General features: G+C 34.9%; 1 protein-coding gene across 1 annotated transcript in view; it reads right to left on the minus strand.

Moving 5' to 3' along the window:
* ABCA13 (ATP binding cassette subfamily A member 13) overlaps window positions 1–26,167 on the minus strand; it is a 172,296-nt gene that overhangs the window by 60,722 nt on the left and 85,407 nt on the right. The window contains exons 36-41 of the mRNA XM_027643860.1: window positions 17,800–18,046; window positions 16,785–16,874; window positions 16,123–16,195; window positions 14,445–14,563; window positions 13,392–13,479; window positions 7,372–7,480 (exon numbers count right to left, since the gene is read on the minus strand). Of these exons, the coding sequence (XP_027499661.1) occupies window positions 7,372–7,480; window positions 13,392–13,479; window positions 14,445–14,563; window positions 16,123–16,195; window positions 16,785–16,874; window positions 17,800–18,046 (726 nt within the window). The remainder of the gene's footprint in view (window positions 1–7,371; window positions 7,481–13,391; window positions 13,480–14,444; window positions 14,564–16,122; window positions 16,196–16,784; window positions 16,875–17,799; window positions 18,047–26,167) is intronic.

Consider the following 26,167-nt stretch of genomic DNA (forward strand, 5'->3'; position numbering starts at 1 on the left):
GGTAAGAAAATGCACTAGGAAAAACAGAGCTATGAATCCATGCCTGTGCTATTTTCTGTGCAAGTGAATTCATGCTCATAAACTTAGTCTTGCCCACTTGTATGTTTAGGGAACCTAGTCAATGAATTTAATAGAAGAAGATCATCTGCACTACTGAAACTTTTCTAGAAGACCCACAGGGAATTAATGAAACATACAATATATAACAATGACAAAAATGCATAAAATATTTTACAAGGAATAATTTCTGCCCAGGAATATTAAATGTCTCTGAAAGTAATCTCTCTCCTGAAATCACCACGGCCTGTCCCTGTGAAGGGCGCAGATCTCAAGAGGAAAGTAACAAAACTTTCAAATTATTGCATTGGTACTAAACAAAAGGCCATACACAGAAATACACTGCTATAACTCTCTAGTACAGAATAAACAGAGACTGTCAAAAAGAGATAATTGCAGAGGGAAATAAACCCCCATGACATTAAATAGTATAACGTTTGCTGCAGTATTGTATCGTAAAATACCAATCAAAAGGCAAATTGAACTGAATGGAAGAGTCACAAAAACTAATCACGTGTCTTAAAAGTAGCAACCATTTTCTACAGTTAATTTCCACTCAAACTATGTAGTTGAAACAAAGGACTGTATTTTTTTTAAATTTACACACACAACTGAAATTAAATTTCCGGGGTTGCTAAATTACAAGTAACCAAAGTATGACTGTGCTAAACTAAGTTCTGTTGTATTTAGAATTCAAAATTCTATCAAGGCATTACATATAATACTTACCTTTCATTCATTATTTTAAACTGGAGCATTAGTCTGGAGCATGAGGGTTTCTGAATTTGCTACTTTTTAGTATAATGATTTCTTCCCTACACACCCTTGTTAAAAAATAGATGGTTAAATAAAACCAATAAACTGGTTTGTAATTCACAGAAGAAAAAAATTCCCTTGAACTTAAGAAGTAGGTTATGAACTACCTTCCAATAGCAGAATAAACCAACACAATTAATAATATATGGTATTCCCTAGTATGTGTAATTTTTTAATTAAAAAACTCCCTTCCATGTACTTTTATAACCTATCCTTTCCTAAATTTCTTCTATCCACCTAGACCATCTTTCTTTACATATATCTCTGACCCAATACAGCTGTTAACATGATGTAAAATGTGCTTATTGATATTTTCTTGCCTTTATATGCCTTTATACTATGTAAAGCTGCTATAATTAGTCTCATTAAGTTGAAAACTAACCACCATCTCTGAGGACTTAAAAACCATAAATGACATATAAACCAAGAAGTTCTAAATTATAAAGCTCCTACTAAAAATATGCTTCTGGTGTTTATGCAAAGGGTTTTTTTAAGAATTGTACTTGCAAGCCTTGTGTGAACAGCCCTTTGGGCAAATTTTACCAAAACAGTATTCATAAGGGAAAAGCAAGACAGTCAATAACAACAAACGTGATACGGTTCAGCACTAACTCTGTCTCCTTTTTTTCATAAATTTCTCAGTAAAAAAGTTATTTCTTCCACATATACAGATTGCCATTATATTCTCCTGATTTAATCATGACCACAATTTTCTCTAATGTCCTACAACTTCCTTTGTCTATGTCCTCAGTATGCAATTGGCCACATTATTTTTACAGTGATCATTTAGGCTTCTTTATGGGCACAGGTGAAAAATTGTGATAGATACCTATCCCAACCTTTCCTAAACTGTGCATAAGCAATTCAAGAACTAGAAAAATTGTGAACCTGAAGAATCTTATAGTATATGGGGGCTTTAATGTATTTAGAGAGTATGTGAACACCATGATGTAAGACTTTCTTAGACCCTTTAACCTTCTCCAATATAAAAATTAAGATTTTCCAAAATGAGAGGCACTAATTCCTTGGTTAGAGCAGGTGAAGAGGAGGATGTCTCAAAGAAAGAAACATCTGTATACATATTAATTGATATATATGTGTATGTATAGTTCTGAAAAGGAATGAATTCACATGTCAATCCCAGCAGCGAGTACAAGCAGCAAGTTATTTTGGCAATATATTTTCTTAGCTGCCTTTCAGCTACGAAATTTCTTTTCCTTTCTTTCGTCAGTTGTTTTGCCTACAGTTAATTTTAGTTTTATTGTTTTTTCTTTTTTTCTTCCTCTTTGTTTTTTTTCTTTCATTAAAGTAAAAAGCTCAGTTATCCTGTCTTGTATAGCTCAATGAAAGACTTAACTTCACACAACCAAGAACAAGGGCATTTTTACCGGTCCTGCAAGCCCCATTACCACAGAAAAAAGAGCAGGAAATAATCAGTTTAACTATAAATTTCAGGAATAACCCACTTGGGGCCTGGCAGGGGGGGAAGTGCACTTACATCAGAAATGTCACTAGGAGCCTGGTGCTAAATGCTTAATAGTAGAAAAGGCAATAAATAATTAATTGTACCCTCTTCAACTTCTCTGTGATTTCCCCTCAGTATTCTCCTTTTCAGGAGGAATGATCCTCTTCCTTTCCTTACATTGTTCTTGATTAAACTAATTTTAGACTCTAATGTGTTAAAAAAGCATTCCTAATCTAGTGAAATAAGTTCTTCATAAAATTTTAGAAGCCTTTAGAACATTCTCTAAAATAGAATACTATACTTTTCCATTCTGGATAGAAAAGTTCACAGGAAAAAAGGCATTCACATAAGACATGCTTAATATGAACAACATCCTACCCTGTTGCCATTCAGGAGCTACATAACAAAGACAGCTTTTCCCATACCAAAATCTCATTAACTATCTGCAAACAGTACCTTCAAGACAAACTGCTCTAGATCTTCTCTTTCACATCTAAACCATTTGACCATTTTTCAGAAAAAAAAGACACATACAATTTAGCATAACCTTAGAGACTTGGATGTTTCCATCCTGTATATAAAGAACAGTAGGCATTGGTAGTCCAGTCCACCCCACTTGGATGAAATTTTCTGCATAAACATGTTACAAAATCTGTGGGTTTTCAGTAAAAGTGATAAGAACCCAGTAATAATTTTTCAGTAGAGGTTAGAGAGATCTAGAGGGAAAAATCTCAAAGGTCTTCAAGCTTGTATGCTATCACCAAAAGTTAGTCATGTACATTTTGTGGTTCTGCACTGTTTTGGGTGTGTCTGAACCTGTCTCTTGGTACGCCTTTGTAAACGGTCTTTTCTGTCATGCTGAGTCTTGAGTATATAGATCAACTTGGATCTGCACTACTACTTCTAAATATCATGATCGCTACAGAATTGAAGATTAAGCTAAGTTTCTTCATGCCAGACATTAATGGTTTCTATTTTACTTTCCCCCCACTAACCAGACATGGTTAAGAAGGTTCCACCCAAAGGCCACTTCACAGTCTTCTTTGAAAAGAGGTTTAAAGGTATAATTTGCAAAGCATTCAGGAAACTATATAGGCACTTTCCAACAAAACTCAGCTGAAAATGGGTCTCTTGATCCCTTCAGCTCTTTTGAAGAATTGAATCTGAAATAAATGAGGGTGTTATATGAAGCTTACAATAGGTCCTAGCATGAAAGGTTTAAAAAAAAAAAAAAGATGACTTCAATAGGAATACTGAGATGAGGCAGCTATATCGAAACATTTCTGTTCTTTAAGTAATGAAGTAAGAACATTTTTTTGACCATTGTACTTTACAGACATCATTATAGATGGCTACCACTCCTTTTTTCTTTATACTGCCTTACTTTAAGAGGTAGGTAATAGTCCTTCCCCTATACTCCAGTACGACAAACTGTATAAACACTCTGACTCAACTGTACACAGTTAGGTGTGAAAAATAACATAGTCTTACTTGATCAAAATTTCTGTCCTAGGATTAAAGCAAAAAATATTGCCTTTTAGTTTTATATTCCTCTTATTTCACTGTTCCTTTACCTAATTTTAAGAATGCAGCATTTCAGAAAGAGATTAAATTTGAAGAGATTCATTTAAACGTGAAGACCAGATAAAGGTGAAGAGTTTTGACAAAAAAACCAGTACATCTTACCTTCTCTGCTGAAGAGTCTTTCTCACTTTTTTAAAATTTATGAACATGTTCATTTTCATGATCTGCCACTGAATTTATAACCCACTACAAAACAAAATGCATTTGGTTTCCTTTCCAGCAAAACAGATGAGTTTGATTTTCTTTTTCCCACAACAGAATCACAGACTTGATGATGAAGCTAGAAGTGGCTATCCACACAGTAGAGAAAATGAGATATTTTCATACAAGAAGTATTCCTGAATTGCTGTTCCAAAAGAAATGTCTGATCCTTTAGCTGTCATAAACTGATATGAATCAATCTGGCTAACTTCTGTTGCTCCATCTAGTAAATGCACCTCCAGCTGGTGCACACATTTTCTTCAACAACCATACCTGTCTTTACATGAATATTTCAAGAAGCAAATATTGTAGCTTTCCAAGTAGCCTCACAGAGAAGTTTCCCAATAATCCCATATAGAGGTGGGGGGAGAAGAGAAATCTCTTAACCTACATTTAAAGGATTTGAAGATTTGATTACAGAATAGGAAAAAGGAACTATTTTTTATCACCAAATAACCATCACTTCCTGCTCTGCATGCTCAGTATGATCAAGAGTCCAAGTAACTTGGACTGACAAAACAAAAACAATAATCAAAATTTTTTCACTGTTTTTTGAACAGATACAAATCCCTAGGGATATAAATCAGTGCAAGACAGCATACGTCCTCTGTATTTTTGGGTAAAAGATCTTCCTTCAAATTTTAATACAAAATCTTGTCTATATTCCTCCTCACTGCAGAAAAGATATTAGACAAAAGCATTTAGCCTTCGTCTCAGTTCCTTATTATCAAAAGCTATCACAAACTTGGACCAGTGCTACTGATCTCCTATGAAAGTTACTGCATTTATCCCTCTTGGCAAAGCAGGTAGAACTGCTATAATGTCAGAACTGCTATATAGAACATGGTCTATAATGACTCTTCCCTTCTCCACAGATCTTGGGAGAATGCTTTCTGGGTTCATGTTCAAGAAATACAGACAGGATATAATTGCTAAGTGAAAGAGTTCCTTAGTATGAGTTCCTTAGTATGAGTATTTAAACAAGTCGTTGACCTCTTTCAAGGTTGCTTTAATATCATAGCTTCATTGTTACCATTGTGTTTACATCCATGGCAATGCTCTATTCTATTGTAGCAAGCTTCTTGCAGCAAAGCAAGATTTATTTTTCTGTGAAGGAAGAAAAGACCATGTCCTAACAGTCCCTTTTCAGTGGTCAAATTATTTTTATGTTTTACTTAAAAGTAATTCAGAAGCTCTGGTTCTGTTGACAGGAAAAAGGTATTCTGTGAGATAACTTAGTATTAATGTGAGTCAGAACTACAAAGCTATCTTTCTGTAACATCCTAACAAGCTACCTTACAGCAATTTCCAACAATATTCTGAAACCGACCTTGCATATAAACAGAGTTTGGAAGAAGACAAAAATAAATAAATAACAACAGATTTCAGTGTTGAGACATAGTATGTGGTCTTCTGACTTCTAATTTACAGGACTACATACAACAATTTTACTAACAAAAGCATATTAATAGTTCTTCTCCATCAGAGCAGTATCCTTAAATAAATGATAACTAAAAGGCAAAATGAACTGAGCTTAAGTGCCCCATATGGCACTGGAAAACTGTTGAGGTTTTGTTGGAAATAAAATACGCAAATGTATTTCTCTCTGCACAAAAAATACATATACATATATGTGTGTGTGTACACTCACATGTATATAAATATGTGTACACAAACATACACATACACACAGATAGATGGGTAGGTAATTTGACCTCTCTTCCTAGGATTTCTGTGCAGGTCCCTCTGCATTATGCCTCAAAGGCATGATCAATCCATTTTTATTGCACTTCTCCAATAGATATACACATAAATAAACTGCTCTCTAGTTCTTCAACTCTGCTTCCACAGACAGCTAACATATTCTGACACATGATTATATAACGAGCCCATAGTAGTATAGATGCCAGTTCAAGACTTCAAATATTTCTTAAGCACTGTTTTGCTTACTGTGTTTCTGTGTTGTCTAACAACATAAAACTCTTCTGCAGTCCTTGGGACAACTATAATTTTCTCTGACTGTAATCAGGATTGCAAACCATGATTCTCCATGATAGATATAAAAGTAAGGGTACTTAAATATTTAGATCACAGAATGGGATACCTAATGCTACAGTAAAAAAGCTAGGCATCAGTACTATGCATGACGCGAAGGAAAAGTTGATTAAAAATTGATTTCTGTTAAAGACACTCATTAAAATACCTGATTTCACTTCATTCAAACTTTCTGTGGAAACACATTACCTTTGATCCGTTCTCATAATCCATTTCGAAAAGAAAACCTGCAGCCATCTTGAAAGCAAGTAATTACTTTTTTTTCATTGACATTCCAGAAAGTTTTCTTAATGAATTTCTATATTCAGATGCTCAAGATTCCTTCCCTATTTTCACTGATTTTGTTTTCTTTCTTCTTTCTTTATTATAAACACACTGAAAATCATTTTGCCATTACAGACAGCCATCCTACCTTTTCAAAAACTCTTAAAAATTGGACATAACTTATTTTTAAATTTCTCTAAATCAAATTCCTCTTTAACAGAATCTTAAGAATGAAGGGAAATGAAATGAACAGAAGTTAACCTGAACTGTCCAACCCAGATTTCAAACTAGATTTCAACATCCTAAAAGTTCACTTCTGTTAACAGCTGAGTCTTTGACTGCAGTCATTTTTCTAAAAGTCAGTTCATTAAATTTTTATTTTAACTATTTCTTATAAAGTTCAGGCGTACCTGAATCAAAGAATGTATATGTCAAATATATTAATGGCTGTTTTGTTATGTACAATAATAAGATATAGCAGCCTCTCTTGTTCCTTGAGTAAAAGGATGCCTATGAAATATGATATTGCAGTGTAAATTTACAGGATAATCTAGATCTACTGTAGATACTTATATCAGGAGATAAAGTGTCAAAGTTTTAAATCATCCAATTTAACCAAGCCCTAGCAGCAGTTTCACAGGTACTAACATTTCCTGAGTAGCAAACCAATTTACATTGTTCCACAGGAATGTCTTTGTAAAAAACTCATATGGCATAATGAGCTTTAAATTCAAATTTTACCTTACTGTCTACTACATGCTTTACACAAACAAACTTTCTGTGTAATTAAAATTTCCACTTTCCAATCCTTCCAAGAAACGGGACTCTGCAATCCCACTTTATACTGTGAAAAATTTTCATTCGTAAAATTATTTTAGTTTGGTTCTACCTTTCAAAACATATGAAAAAATACAAAGAAAAACTATTACCATACTCTCTCCAATCCACATTAGGAGGTAAATTCATCCACAGAATGAGGTTATTTAGTTCATTTAAGTAGGATGGCAGCAAATGGAAACCTTTTTGGTTATACCACACCTGGAAGCAAGAATGGAAATTGTAAATCAAAAATAAGTTGAATTTGAATGCTGATCTGAAAGCTCACATACCTTTAAGAATTGCATAAATATATCTAATTCTCCTGTTATGACATCTATTTGTACAAGAAAGTGAACTAGGCAGAACAGATCCAGTTAATTTGCACAGGTCTTTCAACAGGGTACCACAGTTTCTTTTCTATTGTTGGATCTGTACACCACATGATGTTTATTATAAATTGAGATTCTTTGGTTTCGTGGAACACTGTCCCCCTTCCTTTACGTACATTTGAGTGAAAAATAGAGGATGAGGGATGTGAAAATAACACTTGCCTGTTTAATTGTAAATACAAAAAAGATTAATAAAACTAGTGTTAAATGTGGAAAAATCATTGAAATTGAATTATCTAAATAATATCTGCATGTGACACACAACATAGAACATCTAGAAACGGAATATCCCAGAAAATGAGGAAAGGAAAGAATCAAGAAGGCACTGTTTACAAGGTGAGTATGAAAGTATGCCATAAGGGACAAAGCTGCCTCCACCTTGAACAAGTAAGTATCAGTCGTGGTTTGTTAAGCATGGAGGAAATTTATACAGACAAATTTTAAGGCAGATAAGGCAAGACAGTATCTCTGAGGAACACAGGAAAACAATTCTTTTGTAATATATACTTTATCCTCAAATCATGCAGAACCATCCTGACTTGACAAATATACTCTTAATTCACACTTCTATGTGCTAGAATAATTGCTGAGAGCTTTATATGTCCCAAAGGTTTGAACTAAGGTTTGAACTTTCCTTTGCAGTTAGAAATCAATTCTATTTATATCCCCCATTACTGTTAATCATAATGCCTTTGAACCTACATTATCCATACTGAAAACTAAGTCAAATTACTATGTATGTTTATTTTCAGTTTTAGTGATGTTTAAAACTATCTGTTTAATATCCATTCTTCACACCATAGCAACCTTTCATCTCCTCTTTTTGTTTATACAGTTGAAGAACTTTTAACCTTTCCGTCTGATATCAGCTATTTGTCCTCTGCATTTTTAACATCCTAAGTTGATGCTGGGCAATTCTCACTGTGTGTCTCAATTCTGAATCTTACTGCAAAGTGAACTGGATTTAATATGGGTCTTCATTGCCTTAACACTCCTATTCTAGGATTTGAGTTTCCTCAGATCCTTTCTAAAATTACTCTCTACACAGTTACATCTCGGAAACTTCCATAAAGATTCTTTTATCATCACTCTGATGCTCTTCTTGTTTACTTGCAGATGATTCTACCTTTTTTTTTCCTTATACTATCCAACTACCACTCCTACTTAGACACTAGTTTGAGATTTTGCTTTTTTTCTTACATGTTCTCCTCTATATTTCCTAGTGAAAGCTGTCTAATCTTCAGTCATGTTTGCCTTTCTTAATAATTATTGTCCTCTGATTTATTCTCTTGACTTGCTTGGATCTCCACATTTTTGCAAGGTAAGGTTTACAATGCTCCAATTCTCCATTCTATTTTCTGACATCTATCCTAGATCATGCTTCCAAGCACCATTCTGAGCTCCACTGTCATTTCTCCCATGTCTCTCACCCTTGAATCTTCTTTGCCAGAAGTGTTACTAGTCATTATTAAAAAATTGTTGTCTTCATAACTGCTTGAAATCTCAACAGCATCTTACAATCATAGAATTATAATATCATTAGGCTTGAAAGAGACCTTTAAGACCTAACACTAACACTAAACCACATCACCCAGGACCAGATCCAGATGCCTCTTAAATACCTCCACTGCCTCCTTGGGGAACCTATGTCAATGCCTGACCACCCTAACAGTGAAAAAATTGTTCCTAATGTCTAGTCTGAATCTCCTCTCTATCAGCTTAAGGTCATTTCCTCTAGTCTCTCACTGCAGGTATGGTAGAAGAGACCAGCCCCCCACCTCAGGACAACCTCTTTTCAGGTAGTGTAGACAGAGACGAAATTCCCCCAGGCCTCCTCTTCCCAATAACACTTTTAAAGTGAGGGACCCAGAAGTGGACACAGTACTCAAGGTGTGGCCTCACCAATGCCAAGTATAGGGGGATGATCGCTATTCTTGATACAGGCCAAGATGCTGCTGGCCTTCTTGGCCACCTGGGCACACTGCTGGCTCATGTTGAGCTGGAGGTCAACTGCACCCTCAAATCCCTTTCTGTCGAATGGATCTCAAGCCACTCCACCCATTCAAGCCGTGAGCAGTCACTTTTTCTAGGAGGATGCTGTGGGAGACAATGTTCAAACACTTTTCTGAAGCCTAGATAGACTACACCCACAACCTTTCCCTCACCGACTAAGCAGGTCACTTTGTCATAAAAGGAGGTCAGGTTGGTCAAGTAGGACCTGTCATTTGTAAATCCATTTGGCTGGGCTTGATCCCCTGGTCATCCTGCATGTGCCATATAATGGCACTCAAATGTCTCAAACTCTTATGTCCTCACCTTTAAAGAAAAGAAAAAAGAAACCCTGAAGTTTTTCCCTCTTTGCAAAGTCATACAAAACTCCTTTGTTCTTCTCCAGTTCAGTTCCCACAAATTATTACACAAAATAGATCTCCCATTAATTAATGAAAAGGAGAGTTCTTTAAAAAAATGTGGTGAAAGAAAACCTAGGTGTCCTGAGAAAAACTGAAAATCTTTGCACTGCAGAATCTCCTGTGCAAATAGCAACCAGAGCAAAGACACACAAACAAGTGACCAAGGGTAACCAGTCTTTTTCACATTCCCACATATCCATCTCTTTCTATCCTTTAAAAAAAGATTTATGCCAAATAGAAAGCTATATGTACACACATAATGAAACTCCACTGCAATTGTGTTCATTGTATTGAAAAGAAAGACAATTAAGAAAACATTAAAGCAAAACTCTGACAACACATCCTCATTTAATTGAAGCAGGGGAAAGGTCTTGAGTGTTCAGAGAAGAACTTATAATAATGCAGCCAATATTCAAATGAATATTCAAAAAACACAATAGAGCATTGTGTGCAACAATACATTTCAATATTCAACATGTTAATTAGAATTCTTCCTTCAAGTTGCATTATGTAACTGAATCAAACCACCGGGAAATAACCAAATTGAAGCTGGATATTTAATTTATTATAATGTGGTAAAAGAGACATTTGAGGTTGTTCACTTCATCAGAAGATACATTTAAGCTCTTTCTTCTAAAGATTTTTGTCTTATTCAAAATTGTTTGCAAAGGTAAAGTATAAAAAAAAATGGAAATATATTCCTTTCAGCTGAAATATCTTTCATATTTCTTGTGTATCACACAGGTGATTAATTATTTACAGAAGGCAGAAAAGAGCAGAGGAATGAAAAATATATATATCAAGGTAATTAATTTTTATTTTCACTATTCCCTATTCTATCCATGGCTGAGAAAATTCCTTCCCAATGAAAAACACAACCCTTCACCACATCAGATAGAAGTTCTATGAAGTTGTGTTTTACATCATTATATAACGTTTTACTTGCCGTTAATATTCCAGCATAAAGCTAGACTGACATTTCAACCAACAAATGGCATATCAAGAAAAAAGGATGAGAAGGAGCAGAGAAATCCCTAAGCATTGCTGAAACAGATTCAGGACGGATATTAGACAGGAGAGATGTAACTTCCTCTGGATACTTATTCAAATACTGTACAGTAAAGCCTCAAGTCCTAACATTTGGGACTAGAAAAATACACTCTTCAGAATGCCACATGAACAGTACAAAAAGCCTTTCAGGAGTATTTAGAATTAACACATGTTCTTCCTATATTTTTTTATGTTATAAAAAATAGCGACTATGAAATCATTAATGAATAATTTTTGCCCATATTACCAAAGGAAACCAAAGACTATGCAGTCATGAAAATACAAAAAATTTGAGGGGTTGTGCTTTTCCTGCATAGCACTGACCATCAATAAATGCCAATAATCAATGGTTTTAATCAGCTACATTTGTTGTGTGCACATATACAGATTCTTTGTGTGCATGTATGTAGTATATGCAGCATGGTATGAATAGGTACAGTAAAATAGGTATTGAATAAGTGTTTATAATTTGAACAGGAAAAATTGTTGGCTTTTTGAGTAGAGGAAAACAATGTATATTCAGAAATTTTCTAAAATGAAGTGAATTTTACAGCAATTCTCTTCAAATGTAAATTTCTCATTTTCTTTTGTACCAGTCTATGTAAATGGTACATTTACTGTCTCATGAACAAGCCTGAAAGGTCAAAGTAAAAGTCTGGTCATTAATTACTGAAAGGTTAATACAATAGTTTGACATTGTATCATTTGAAAGACACTTCCAAGAGGTATTTTAGATAACACATTGCCCTTTATAAATTTACTCCACTATTTTCTTTGGATCTGAAATATGAAACTTGCTTACTAAGAGTGTAACTATAATTTATCCCTGTCCTGATGGCAGGTGGAGCTCTATGCCGAATACATTAAAAAAAAAAAAAAAGGATCCTGACAAGAACCATAGGGCAAGCATGTCAAAACAAGTGTCTAAAATGATTAAAGATACATAGGGAAAAAACAGTAGTCAGAAAAACACAATTTACCGACAACCTGTAGAACTTAAAATTTTTAATGAAGGATCGATGGAACTGGAGTTCAAAACTATAAGAAATATGGGGGTAGAAGAGAGATTACAAATTATCAAAATGAAAATATATATATATTAGGGTATGTATGTAAAACAGGGAGATTTTTAACAAAATTACATGGAAAAGACATTGGAAACTGTTACAGGGCAGAAATTGTGCGAACAATTTCTATTGCATTTCTGAGACCTTTGCCTTGGCATGGCTGGGTGCAGGAAACAGGCAGTGATTTTGCAAAACTAAATGTGAAATGATATTGGATTGGAAAATATCTGTATGTTGTTTCAACACTTTGTCCCAAAATGGATTTTGGGATAGAGCTTATTTACATGGTACTATTTTTTTTTCATAAGAGTATATACAATCTATATTCCCATAAAACATATTAAGGGCAGAAGAATCTTTCTTTCATATTCTATTCTGGAACCTGGAAAGTCCACAGCTTCCTCTTAACAAATCTTGTTTGCCTTCAATAAAAAAGTAGAAACCCCTCACCTATATGCATCAATATTCCTCCAAGACTGCTGTTCCTCTACTCTTAATGCATCTGCATTTGAGTGGATCTCAAAAGTCAGAAAAGAAGGATTACTCTAAGCACAACTGAAATAAAGAGTTTTTTCTTGAGGCCTTTTGGCATGCAGTGTAGAGCTACAATATCTCCATACTGTGAAAGCTTGGGATAACACCTGGAGGCTAACAGGCACTTATCAATGCAGGAGATTCTGTTTTCCTTGGAATGCTTTAGAAAGGTTCTTTTGAGAAAAGGGTAGCATATTTGTTATGCAGAAGTAGCTACTCCTAGAAGATATCTTTACTCTCAGGAGGAGAGAGAAATGTAGCAAAGTATTCCTTGCAGGCATGGAAAAAGCATCAATAACAACTCATTATCATGATGTTCAATGTACTTTTGTCAATTCTGACATTAGCTTTTTATAGAAAAATCTGGGCTGATTACCTAAAAAAAAGTTTTAAAGGTGAGCTAAGTTAGACTCTAAAATGAATTCACTGGAAAAACAAACAAACAAACAACAAAAGCTTTATCATTTGACTAATTTAAAAGTGTTTCTCAGAACACAGGAGAATACTTCAAGAATTATGAACAGAGAAGTAGGCTGTCATAGACAGTGACTTTCTCCCAGTTTTTAAGTGCAAGGATTGTATGTAATGACTTGTTATTTGTTAAGTGCTGTGAAGTCTAGAGCATGAATAAGTAAGCAATACATACATACAGATGTGCATATATACATGCAAACCTTACCTTAGCCAGAGGCCGAGATTTGGTTTGATTCAGTTTCGTATCTTGAAGTTCAAATGCTTTCCTCCCTCCAAAAGACCAACCACCATATCTAGTAGTAGAAAATAAAGTAACAAAAAGTTAGCTGCGTTAAGCTTTGCAGTCTTTTCTTGCAAGGGTTAAGTGGGGATAGCTACATTAGTGCTTTATTTTTCAACTGAAAATAAAACTTCACTCCTCACAAACCCCTTCCCCGTCAAAAAGGAGGGGGTCAATATACTCTTGAATCAGGTGAACATTATTGTCTCATTTCCAGCAAAGGGATTTCCTTAGATAAGAATTCTTCCTTTTGAAAGCTGAAATCCCTGAGCAACAGAAGGGATCGTGAGTAAGAGAGGTCTTACTGACTTCCAGAAACATCTTATTCAGCTTGATTTCTTCCTATTTCATTCATATTCTAGCTCAGATCTTTCCCCCTAAGAGGTTTAACTCTATATCAGATCAGATGCACTCTTTTTTAGCACATAAAGTGGCTAACACGTTCTTCTCCTTGATAAAATCATACACGGTCTAGTATTTGTGCTTACGTCATAGGTAGTGGTTGAGTTGTAAAGGCACATTAGTAAACTTCAAAATATGGTAGATAACCTGTGGCTGCTGTCACAGAATATGAAGTATTACCAGGGGCATACCAGTCGTTTTTACTTCAAAGAAAATACTAAATGGAGCGTATCCACCTCTATTTGATTGAGTCTCTGAGGAATGGAAATTATATTGTTCACCTGATTTAGATATGCATCTCTGAGATGTTGAAATAAGTCTGTTATGTGGCAAGAAAAGCCAGAGTATGCCTACAGGCCATCACCACGCAACTGCTGCAGGAAGTTCTGAGAATTGACTGTGGAGGGAGTTTCATCTTACCTTGAAAGGTAGCCTGACTCTATGCCTTGATAACAACCAACAGATAAAGGCAACTACTCCTTGTATTCTCAGTGATATAGGTCTGTGCTTTGGAACAGGAAGGACTGTGGGTTTTATATACAAAGGATAAGCAAAGGCTAGATATTTTAAGGTTACCTTGTTTTGTTGGAAGGCCTCACTAAATACTCCTCCACAAGGAACCCTGAAAGATTATATAAAATATGTCCTTTCTTGTTCTTTACGTAGGGAGCAGAGGTATTGAAACTTGGGCACATCTGAAAAGCAGTATACACAAAATAAGTAAAGCACTCTTAAAAATTAGTGGCACTACATTTGGTCATATTTTTTGATTTTTGTGTAGATTTTACAGAATTTCTTTTAACTGGATTTGCCTTTCTCAGTGTTGACAGCTTTTCAATAAATTATGTATAGTTTCTTGTTTATAAGGCATCTCAAATGACTGTGTCGCCTATATGTTAGATCTACCTTTGATTTCTCTTACAACCCTGTCAGTCAGTTTTGTTTTGAAAACATCAAAACTTGTATGTGTTTAGAAAGGTTTACAGCAATGAAAAAGGCAAGACTGCTACTTATTTGTTGTGCCTGAGAAGAAACATAAAAAAGGCACCACGTAAGTATGAGATGAAAGTAAAATTATAATTAGTGTTATATGTTTCTGAAAATTTCATTGATGGACTGCAGAAAAGAATAAAGGAAGGTGTCTTGTAATGGTTCAGTGGGATACTCTCAAAAGCAAAGAAAAGGAGACAGATAATATGATCAGTTATCTTGGAAGCCTTATAAAATGTGTTATGTATATCAACCAAAAGTTTTTAATGCTTATTTGACATCTCAACCCTACAGAAATTAAAAATTCACTCTCAGAGATTGCTCTTCCATAGATCCTAGATACAGGTTCTGCCTTCACTGTCAAGTGACTTCTCTTCTTTGAGCTTTCATGGTTTATAGGCCTCTCCCTATCTGAGTTCCCATTCTTATTTTATTCAATCTTCTTGTATGTTAAGTATACATCTTATTAGTATTAGAGATAAAGTTATTCCTTGTCCAGAAAAGTAAAAAATTAGTTCCCTTCTTCCACTTTTCTCAAAATTCTATTGCTATAGTTCGTACATGACTCTTACTCTAAATAGCTATATCCTTATGAGAGAAAGAAGTTATTTGATAGGATGGTCCCATTCAGAGAAATACATTTGTCACCTCAGACACAGTTTAACATTCTTGTTCATTACTCAACTCAGAACAAGTCAGGAGGAAAACTCACCAGTCAAGAAGGTAAGAAATTAATTATATTTTTTTAAAAATCCTTTCTTTTCTTGAAGGCTGTTTTATTTTCAAATACAAAATCCAATACAAACCCAAATTCTAAATATTAAATCTCATTTATGTATAAATTGCCTGGTGCGTTCAAGCAGCTAGGATCACCCTCGCTTCCCTTGGGAAGTACATAGTCTTCCATATATTATGGAAGTGTTATGTTTTAACCTTGTTTTACAAGTTTTTGTTTTTTAGCAATGTCTTATAACATACTTAAAGTGAAATTGCATCTTCCGAAAATAGTTCAGCCATCTCTGATCCTGTTTTTTCAGATACATATATATAAACAAGAAAATTGTGTGAGCTCTTTCCCTGAAGGCTTCAGAACATGTAGCTCAGACATTAGATGAAATAGAGGGAAATCTCCTACCATAACAAAGCAGGGCTCTGAGGGTTTATTGCTTCATTCCTCTCTCTAGCCCTTCTCAGCAGCCAAGGATTAGAAATAATATCCACGTACATATTTTTTACATACATAAGTAAATATAATATGACCTACCTCCTGTCCAGCTACACATCCACATGAGTCCTGGGGTGGCATATTTTCCATCTGCCAACATGAATTATTTTTTCTAATACAAATAAATATAAAAAAAGGACAACCATTAAATGAAAGGAATAGATTACTCAACAGAAGAAACCTACCTCTGTAGGTATGGGGTAATGAGTAGATCTGGCATCCTGAAAACCTTCTTAGTATTTTATCACAGTGGTAGCTGTATCTAAGGGATGTAAATTGTACTCATTTGTATCAAAGTGGATTCACTTAAAATATTATATAAGCATCAAATGAGCTCCATGCCTTGTATTTGTAGTAGTAACTAAAGCATGGTCAATGCTGCATTCCTAAATTTGGAAATCTAGAATACTCCCTAAAAGCTACTCTCCTTATTGTCTAATCTTCCTTCTTATGGACACTAGACTTGACCAAAATCCTCCTGAAATTAATCAGAAAGCTGTCACTGACTTTTAAGTTATTCGGATCAGAACTTTAACAATGAAACCCACTTGTACTCTGTACCTGGATACTGTTCATCAGAACAGATTTGTCATTAACCCCATGCTGCCAAGAAAAGTTTAAGGTAATCCACATTGCACAGAAAAAAATATTAAATTTACAGTGTTTACAATTAAGGAAGTAGTTACGTTATTCACAATTACCGTTGTTGTGAATGCATGCACGTGTGGTTCCAATCAGAGAAATAACCCAGTAGAACTTGAGAAAGGTTTTCTGAGTTATCATCTTCAGCACTGTTCAAAGTGGGCCATGGGAGTAAGGAATAAAGGAGAAGGGAAAAAAAAAAAGAAAAAGAAATAAAAGCACTTCAATATGTCTAACTCTATTATAAAATCCATGCATAGGAAACATACCAGAATTATATAATTTCAAAACACTGTATGTGAATGTGTAAAGAAAATCCAGTAACAATTATGGCTAAACAAATAAAGTCTCCCCATGACCATCTTTCTCTTTATAAACATGCATTCCTAACAGCTAGCATGGTTTAAGTGCTTTTATGTTTCATTCATTTGTTTAAATGCAAACGGTATCATGTTATGTTTATCTGTATATTTGTCCAGTAGAAAAAGTGATCTACTTGTGATATGCACTCGATATAGATTAGTTCAGAGTTGAGCTATACATACTATACACTAAAAATAAATAAATAAATAAATAAATATTCTAGTTGGTTTCAAAGCTGAACATACAGAAACTAGGTTGAGTAAGAAGGGCATCAGGCTTTGTTAATACTGTGTGATATTTTCAAACCTAAGAATTACTTTGAGATAATAGCTTCAGACCTAAGTAACTAGTTATAATGAAGCATGAAAAGGCTTGTTCAAATACACATGTGCATTTACATATAAATGGTCATGGCTGGTATTGATTTGAGTTCAAACTTGTCCGAAGTCTTTGCCCTTTCCTACAGAAAATCCTTCGTACAAAGCTTTTCTAATTATATCTTTCTATTGAATTAAACTATAGAAGTGTAAGTCATGGCTAGGCTTCGCAAACGAAGATTTGGGAGAAGTGTAAGTAAACATCTGAAAAAACCCCACACTACTATTGTAAAAAGTAACCTATCATTCTTTCTAGAATACAAATAGTCTTTAAAATATGAGAACTCAAGGTCACAGAACCCTGGACACTGAAGGTGATGGATAAACCCCTTACCTAAAGAAGGATTCTACACTGTCATAAAGGTTTGGTGTCATCTTGAGAGAAGGATAATCAATAGCCAGCGGCTTCACACTAAACAAGGCCATTGCCAGTGCAACAAAGAGGACAGGCAGCAGCACATTTGAGAGGCTTCCTCTCCAGTCACGCCTAGTGTGGTGAAACCTCTTCATCAGAAGAGCAACACTCTGTGGGAGAACAAGATGGGCTCCACATACACTTGCAGCCCTTGTAAGTGAGATATCTGAGACAAAAAAAAAAAGAAAAGACAATAAAGCAACCTTTGACAAACAAGAAAAATCAAATTAAACTTTCCTGTTCTACATTTTCAAATATAGAACACAACACTCTTTTTGATAGAATAAAACTAAATTACATAAACCAACAATGTTATCCTGGAATGAATACTATATCCTCATCACCCCCCACCCCCAAGTATAACTAATTAACTCATTAACTATTCCTATAAGGGAAAACAGATATTCAGTGAACACATCTCTATAGCTCCTCGTACGCAGCTAAAAGCAGACTGAACACCTATTTTCCCTAGGACCTATGGTCCTTGCCCTGGCACCTTTGCTCCTAGACGAGTTACTCTGACAAACATGACCTGTATTAGCTTTAAGGTCTTGATACACCCTGATCTGAATCAGTAGCAACTTTTCCACAGAAATTTCAGTAGTCATCTTCAGAGTATGTAATAGAGTATAAGAGATGACCATGTATTCTCATAAAAGCATTCCTTCCATTTCTTTGGTCATATTGGACTGATAAAAATTTCTTGTTAGTCAATGCAGTTTTCACAATTCCAGCCCATGGGCTGTTCTTCATGTTCTCATGGGAGTGTATCCACAGCTCATTACAAACTCACCAGTCAATCATTTTCCTCATAGACACTCCCTTAATTTCATTTTATCATTCTTTGTTAGACAATTGTGAATCACACCAATCAGTTTGCCTCCATTTTAGTCCCCAAAGACTTCTAGATATGTGCAGGTTATTACCAAATTCTCTTGCTAATGGCCTTGCCCGACTGAATGTCCTTCAGCTTCTTTCCTTCCTCACAGCATAACAGTGTCTAGTAGATTTACTAGCACAAGTATCTGCACTGTAGCAAGACTGAATAGCCTCTTTATCATAGTGCTCAAAGTCATGCTATATTTTATGAGCCGTTGTGATTTGCCTCTTACTACCTTCCCTTCTATATATATTGAGAGCACTCTAACCAGTATTACGATGTTCCATGTTGGAACAACCACTCTCAAGTAACTTCATATTAATTCTCCTTCCCTTAGCACATTTTTTTTGTTGATTTACTTGAATTTTAATCCCAGATCCTTTGTATTGTTTTAACAGAGAAGTTCTAGCCAAACAGGGGCAAACAGGATAAAATATTAATCAGAAAGAAGCCTGAATTTCTAACCATGGACATTGATCAAAACTGCTAAAATTCTGTATTCATTTCTCCAGGTAAATACAGGTTAATCATCCTCAGTCTCTGGGAAGGTTACAGCTCAAATTTTCCAGAAAATAATATCCAGGATATGAAAAATAAAAAATATCTGGGAATAAGCATGATAAGTTTGAACTGTGTCACCAGAGAGCTCAGCATGAATACCAGACTTGTTCAAGTGAATGAAGTAAGAGCAGTATTTATTCTTTTAATTCTGCAACCGAATTATGTTTCCTTTTTTTTCCCCCGGAAAATCCCATAGAACAGAAACTCTCTTTAAGCAGTTCTAATCATGGTCATATCTTACTAATTTGACAGCTAACACAAATGGGATTTAAGATTTTGAATCTCTGTGGAGAGAAAAAGCAGCTACAGAATTCAAATTCTGGTTCAACATTCAAGTGCCATAATCAAGAAGGGTTACATTTTAGGCTTGGAACTTGTTTGTTCTGTAAATTGGACTAGTAGGAGAAGACACTCTTATTAAAAGAAGTATTTTTTTTAAGCAAACTTCTTATGAATGTAGTAAGTTCTTCACATTAGTATGGTAAGACTCCACACCGTTGTCAAAAGAGAGAAATTGAGACAACTTGGAGGCAAAACAATATTCAAGATATGAGAGTTTTTAGAATAAAACACATGCAGTAAGTGTTTCCAACTGAGAATCCCTGAAATTGTAAAGTATACCATATCTTATTTATCAAAGTAGCAAAATGCCAGAAAAAAAGCACAGAATGAGATACTTTCTGTAGTCTCAGACCTGTTCATAGAACATGAGCATGAAATGTAAAGGAATGCTTCCAAATATTTGACCCCTTGAATCTCTGAAAGACAACTATGACAGCTACTTGTTGGGGGCAGAAAGGGAAATCAGAGCTACCATTCATTCTTTTTTCTTGACAAACAGAGGAGAGAGAAATTATAACAAATTAATTCAAATTGCAATCTGAAGGGAAACTGTCATCATGAATATAAATAATTGCCCATTTTGTCCAGTATCCTGACTTTTACTCAATATTCATAATGTGAACAAACCGAGACACGTCCCAATATGTTGCAATAAACCATTACAGTGGAAGTATATGTTTGTTTCAGGTCCTTTTTTTTTTTAAAGTGACTTGTCTTTTCTAAAACCTCATATGTTTGTTGTTTGAAAATCTGATTGAAAAAGGTGACAAATGTCTTTCTGAATTATCTTAAATTTCCATCTTTGTGACCTTGAATTCTGTCATATCTTTCTGCTTCAGGTAAAACCCAAAAGTCTTGTTTATCTGTTTTGAATTTATTCTATTTGATGACACTGCATGGGCTCTTAAATCTTGCTTTAGGAGACAGGTTATAGAAGTTTCCAATCCATCTTCTGCGTAAATAATCTCAACCTTTCAGTCCCCTCTTATAAAAATCTTTACAGTTCTAATCAACCTCACCACTTGTCTCAAGTCCTCTTATATTACTACTGTATCAGTCTCAAGATATATTGCGTTCAATACTGATGTCTATCAGATGTGGAAACTCTACTGGTTTGATAGCATTATGCATTCTTGTACTGACCCGCTTGTTTTCTTTATGCATTACACCATTTTTGCCTGACTGCAGCCACACTGTGAAAAGTAGCACTGGATTTTTCATAATTGACTCAATATGGTTTTTAACATTCCCAAGGTATTAAATCACTCTTTCAAATAAAACCTACATAATTAATTTTTGCTTCATAAACCTTCTAAGTATTTCACTACCTACATTTAGTGTGTATGTCAGGATGCATAAAAACAGCATACATTTATTGGAAAACAGTTTCTGATTATCACTGATAATCATAAAGGTGAGAAGACAAGACCAGCTGACCTCTCTGTTATGAAGTCAATTTTTATGCAGAAAGCTTATGAAAATATCCTCATTAATAATTTAGATCATAGAATTAAAAATCTGACCCAACTTTTAGAAGCTGTCTTGCTTGACTTACAATTGCAATTATCCACTAAAAGTGCAATTGTGTTCACAATTAAGTTGTACTTCCTAACTCATCCAGACTCTCCTTTGTATTATGGAAGAGATTTTTGCTGTTTTCTGATTCATACAGGTTAATATCAGGTACAGGGAAACAGAAAAAGTCCAAAAATCTAGAAACTGAGATTTTAAAAATCCTTATGTATAGACTATTCTAGAATTAGGAGCAGAACCAGTTATTGTAAAAGTCTCTAACTAGGTATTAGATGGTCCTGTTCTTCTGCTTTTTGCACTTCTAGAAAGCAATGTAATTATAATCTTTTTTTCATGGTGCATTAGGAAAAATGGGCTATGCAACGGTCATGTTAGCAGCTGGGAGTAAACATTTTCAATTCTACTTCTGTCATTTTGGCATTTAGACATGTCATTTAGAGGAAGTCTAAATTTTGGGAAGATAATCCTGGAACTGAAATACCCTGGTGAAACAGCTGAACTAGCTCACATGAAACTGGTTACATTAGGATGCAATACATATTTATTAGCTTTCCAGAAATTTTGTGCCGACAAGTAGTTCTAAGATGAGGTAGTGATCTGACATCTTTCTGCACTTCAGCATATGCTATACTGACATAGAGTCAGTGCTAGCCCATCAATTTGTGCACAACATTCCATTAGAAGATATAAAAGTGTCCTTCCTCTTCTTATACATTTGTCTACTCTTTATAAAAATTACCGTAATATTGATTTTGTTTACAGGAGGATTTTGTACAGTTTACTAGGTGAATTTGATCAGAGTCCATATCTGAATCTACTTTTTCTACAGCCATTCAACATCAGAGTATGCTGCTGCAAAGATCTAAAACATAGAACAGATTTTTAGTGTAAGAAAAAATCTAAATCAAGGTCTTCACTTTCTTTCCAGGCATAACATAGCCTCGTTCACATTATGAATATCATCCTTTAATTCAAGAACTTGCCTTTTCTCAAAATTAGAATATACTATAGGTGTGAACAATAGAAAAATAGATGAGCACCACTGAATGCAAGGCAAATGTTTCTTAAAAATTATATAAACTTGATTAGTACTAAAAGAATTAGAATCTAATTTTCCCTTCCTTTACATGTTCACAAACATTCACAACTACTTACAGCAGACATTATAATTCTATTAATGAAGTATGAATTTAGGTATCTGAAATGCCCAAATAAGACATAAAGAAGGTAAGTCAGACTCTTGAATTCACATATAGATAGTACTGAAGCATATACAGATTTTCCTGACTGTTTTACCTGTCTACTTAATGCAAGAATACTCAGTCTCATACCAGTGCAAAAAGCCATTAAGCTTTGTCATCACTTATATCAAAATAACAGAAAATATTCTAAAAATATAAATGCCACAACATGCAACGGCACCTCATGAGTGGTAGTAAATAAGAGTTTTAGAACAGATATGCAACCACAGTCAAATTTTAAGTGTAAATTTGGGGAAGCAAGAAAATCCAAATGGCATTTAGCAAGTAAATAAAATAGTTAGAAAGACAGTGAACCAAGCCTTCTGCTTTTAATTTATGGACCTGTTTTATAACCTTACCTTCCCTAACCTATTTGTCTGTTTCATCTACTCATTGCATTCAGCCTTAAAACTAGACTGCAAGCTGTCAAAGGTAGTGAGGATTTGGGTTTTTTATCCTTACTATTAGTCTGTAGGGTGCCTGGAACAACAGGGCTCAACTTTAGATTGGGTTTCCAAGGTACTGTGGCTAGTATAATAAGCTATAATAGCTACTGCAGCGGCTAGGAAAAAACAACCTTGCTACTGCTGAAGTGTTAGCTGATGTCAAAACACCCCTTGTTGTTTTTACTAGTATGGAAGTGGATAGACATGTAGCCATAACAGACAGTTGACTGAGCATATATTTGTTTCAGAATGTAACATTTCTAGGTTATAAAACCACTGTAATATCTTTCAATGAAGGAAATTAATTTTCTATTACAAAATCGTCTGTTTTCTTGCCTTCTTCAGTCATAAGTACACAAATAGTGCATGACCATAAAGAAATCAGAAAAAATGGTGCTGCTTCCTACCCATGACCCTACAGACACCATGGGTTGTTACACTGACACCCAAGCTGATCAGATGAATGGCCACCTAACCTAGTCTGGGCCTGACGGAAGAGGAGGATACATTGCTGAATGCACTGTTCCCATAATTCATAAATAGAGGTTTTCAAATATTTCTACATCTGTGATGCATAAAACAATCTCTGTTGTTACATTTCCATGTTTTCTTCCACTTTGCCTTGATTTATATCTCATCTCTACATTTTAGTTGGGATTTTTGCCAACTTAAACTGAAAAAGAAGCTGGAACTCAACACCAAGATTTGTGCGGTGAACTCTGCTATGGCCAGGGCACCTTCATCATTATGAGATGGGCATATTCTTTGGAAACAAACAAAAAAAAAGGTAAATATCCAGCCAGGTGGACAGATTCATATCATGCCTTGGAAAGGAAAATTGCTGCAGTGTTGGGAACCCTAAGCCTTTGATTCTAAGTTTCTGCATTATTAACTTGCAACATTTACAAGTACGATAATTTAATTTCCCAGGAGATAATTTTCCAAACAGATAACCTTTTATTGTAGTACTATCTCCCCTGCAGGGATGCACCTGCAATGAATTGCTACATATGGGAGGGGGCAAGTGAAGGAAGAATTGAAAAATAGTCACAAAATGGGGGGTACAAAATGGACGTGTATTTGCATCTTCTGTCTATATTCTTTAAAAGTATAAAAGTAGAGGAGAAGCACAGTCTATCAGAATTGCAAAAAAAAAATCCTAGCTGATTTCATATGTTTCTATATGCTGATCTCAGACTTGGCCAAGAGAAAGAATACATTTGTGTATGCACAGGTAAACAACCATTATACATCTCCTGCACTAAAATAAACCCTCTCATTACAATAAACTGCACACTTATTGAGGTTGGTTCCTTTTCTTTCTAGAAGTGTAAATCAGTACTCAGAAAGCTGTTAGATTTCAACCCACTGAATTCAACCTGTAGATTCAGGTTATAACATTTAAAGATTGAATCCAATGCAGACAATAGGGCTACAACCCACAGCACTTTTCCTGTGTTTGGTGAAAAATAAGTGAAAGAGCAGGACAACAATAAAATCTAAATGTTCTCTCTATCACAGCCCATAACATTACATGTGAGGCAATGCAAGGAAACATTTTCAAACTAGACAGATTACATGTAGCAAGGGTCAAAAGAACTATGTATTCAAACGAGGTGTTCTCAAGTACTTCCCACTAGTAACTTGCTTCTTGGAAAGGGGACTGTGAGTAGTAGCTGTCCAGTTTTGTTCTGCAGATGACTTCTGCAGCTGCTCGGTTTGGAGTGAGTGGCCTTTGGAGACACTGTATACAGCACTCTGGAACAAGCCTCCTGGAATCACTCAGAGAAAACTCAGAGAGCAAATGGAGCAAACCCTTTCAGCAGGGCACAGATTTCACCCTGATAGACAAGGACATTCTGAGCCACTGTAATTTTTAGAATTTGTGCAAGTATTACCTTAATGTGAACAAAGTACTTTGTCTAAAATATTGCAGTTTCTGTAATAAAGAATATTTTTAGACTAATAATAATCAAGAGTATTTTGACACTACCTCTACTGGAGTTATTCTATTAATAATAAAATCACATCAAAGTTCGTGCAGGGAAACAATTCAAAACTGAAAGTTCTGCAGGAGACATGTTTTATTCAAACCTGCAACTATAGTAAGCAATTGAAAAATGTGTTTGATGAATATTCTCTTTCCTCAGGCATTCTGTATCTCATAAATAGTGGTATAAAACAGCTTCAAGGATCTTGATTAACAGAGCCAACTGCTTCATTTTTTCTAATGCTTCCAATGGATATGATAACCTAAATAAACTGCAGAATAGATCAAGAGACAGATAAAGAGAAAAAAAATTAGATGGCTAAAAATTCCCATCTATACAAAAGTCCAACAACACGCCTACTCATCATGAAGTCCCACTTATATTTCAAATCAGGAATTAACCGGCAACAGTGTAATATACAAGTCTTATCAAGGTATCACCTTGTGACTGGCATAAGTTTGTCATATGAAGGGCTGGCAAAAAGAAGTGCAGTCCTAAATGCTGGTTGCTCAGTATACTGCCCTTCATACTGAATCTACTTTGGATGTTGTCCCTGTAACTCCTACACCAGCTTTTTTCTTAGTTTTGAGAAATGAAAACTATGTAGTCCTGCAGAATGTTGCTAGTATTGAGAAAAAAAGATGTGTGAATATTGATAAAGTCTTTGTGGGATTTTGTAACACAAAAGAAATATTTTAGCTGCAGAGCAGAGAGAAAAATTTCACAAAAGGAGATACTTTTGAGTACTCACCAGACAGGTGAAAATCTAGATACAAGCAGAAGCACCAGTCTCAAAGAGAGTCTTACTAGCACAACTAAGATGTATAACACACCTTCTACATTCATATGGTATTTACTCATTAAATGAAGCAAGGTGTTAAGAAGATTCCCTGAAGCCCCTTCCCTAAGCTATGTTCCATTTCAGAATGAAAAGTAAGTATCCTTACCCTTGATAAGCATTTCTTAAAAAAAATTGTCATTTACATTACTTACAAAATTGAAGCTAAAGTATCTGTATTTGCTGCTGCAACAGCACTAATAAAGCAAAACTAGGTTATAAAGAGGTTTATGTGCATGTGTGTAAATACACACATGCTATTTACATCTGTAAAAAGCACAGACCCAGACACACCTCGAAAAAACCCCATAAAATAGGTACTTGACCTGTAAGCTAAAGCAAGGCAAGAGACCAGCAAAATTTACTTTGCATATAAAACCTAAAGACTAGCTATTAGCAACAAACATTTTCTAACATCCTATGTGTGACTTTGTATTAATTACCTAAAAGTGAAT

Source organism: Corapipo altera, unplaced genomic scaffold (assembly GCF_003945725.1).
Source record: "Corapipo altera isolate COAL_440 unplaced genomic scaffold, ASM394572v1 24b, whole genome shotgun sequence".
Taxonomy (NCBI): Eukaryota; Metazoa; Chordata; class Aves; order Passeriformes; family Pipridae; genus Corapipo; species Corapipo altera.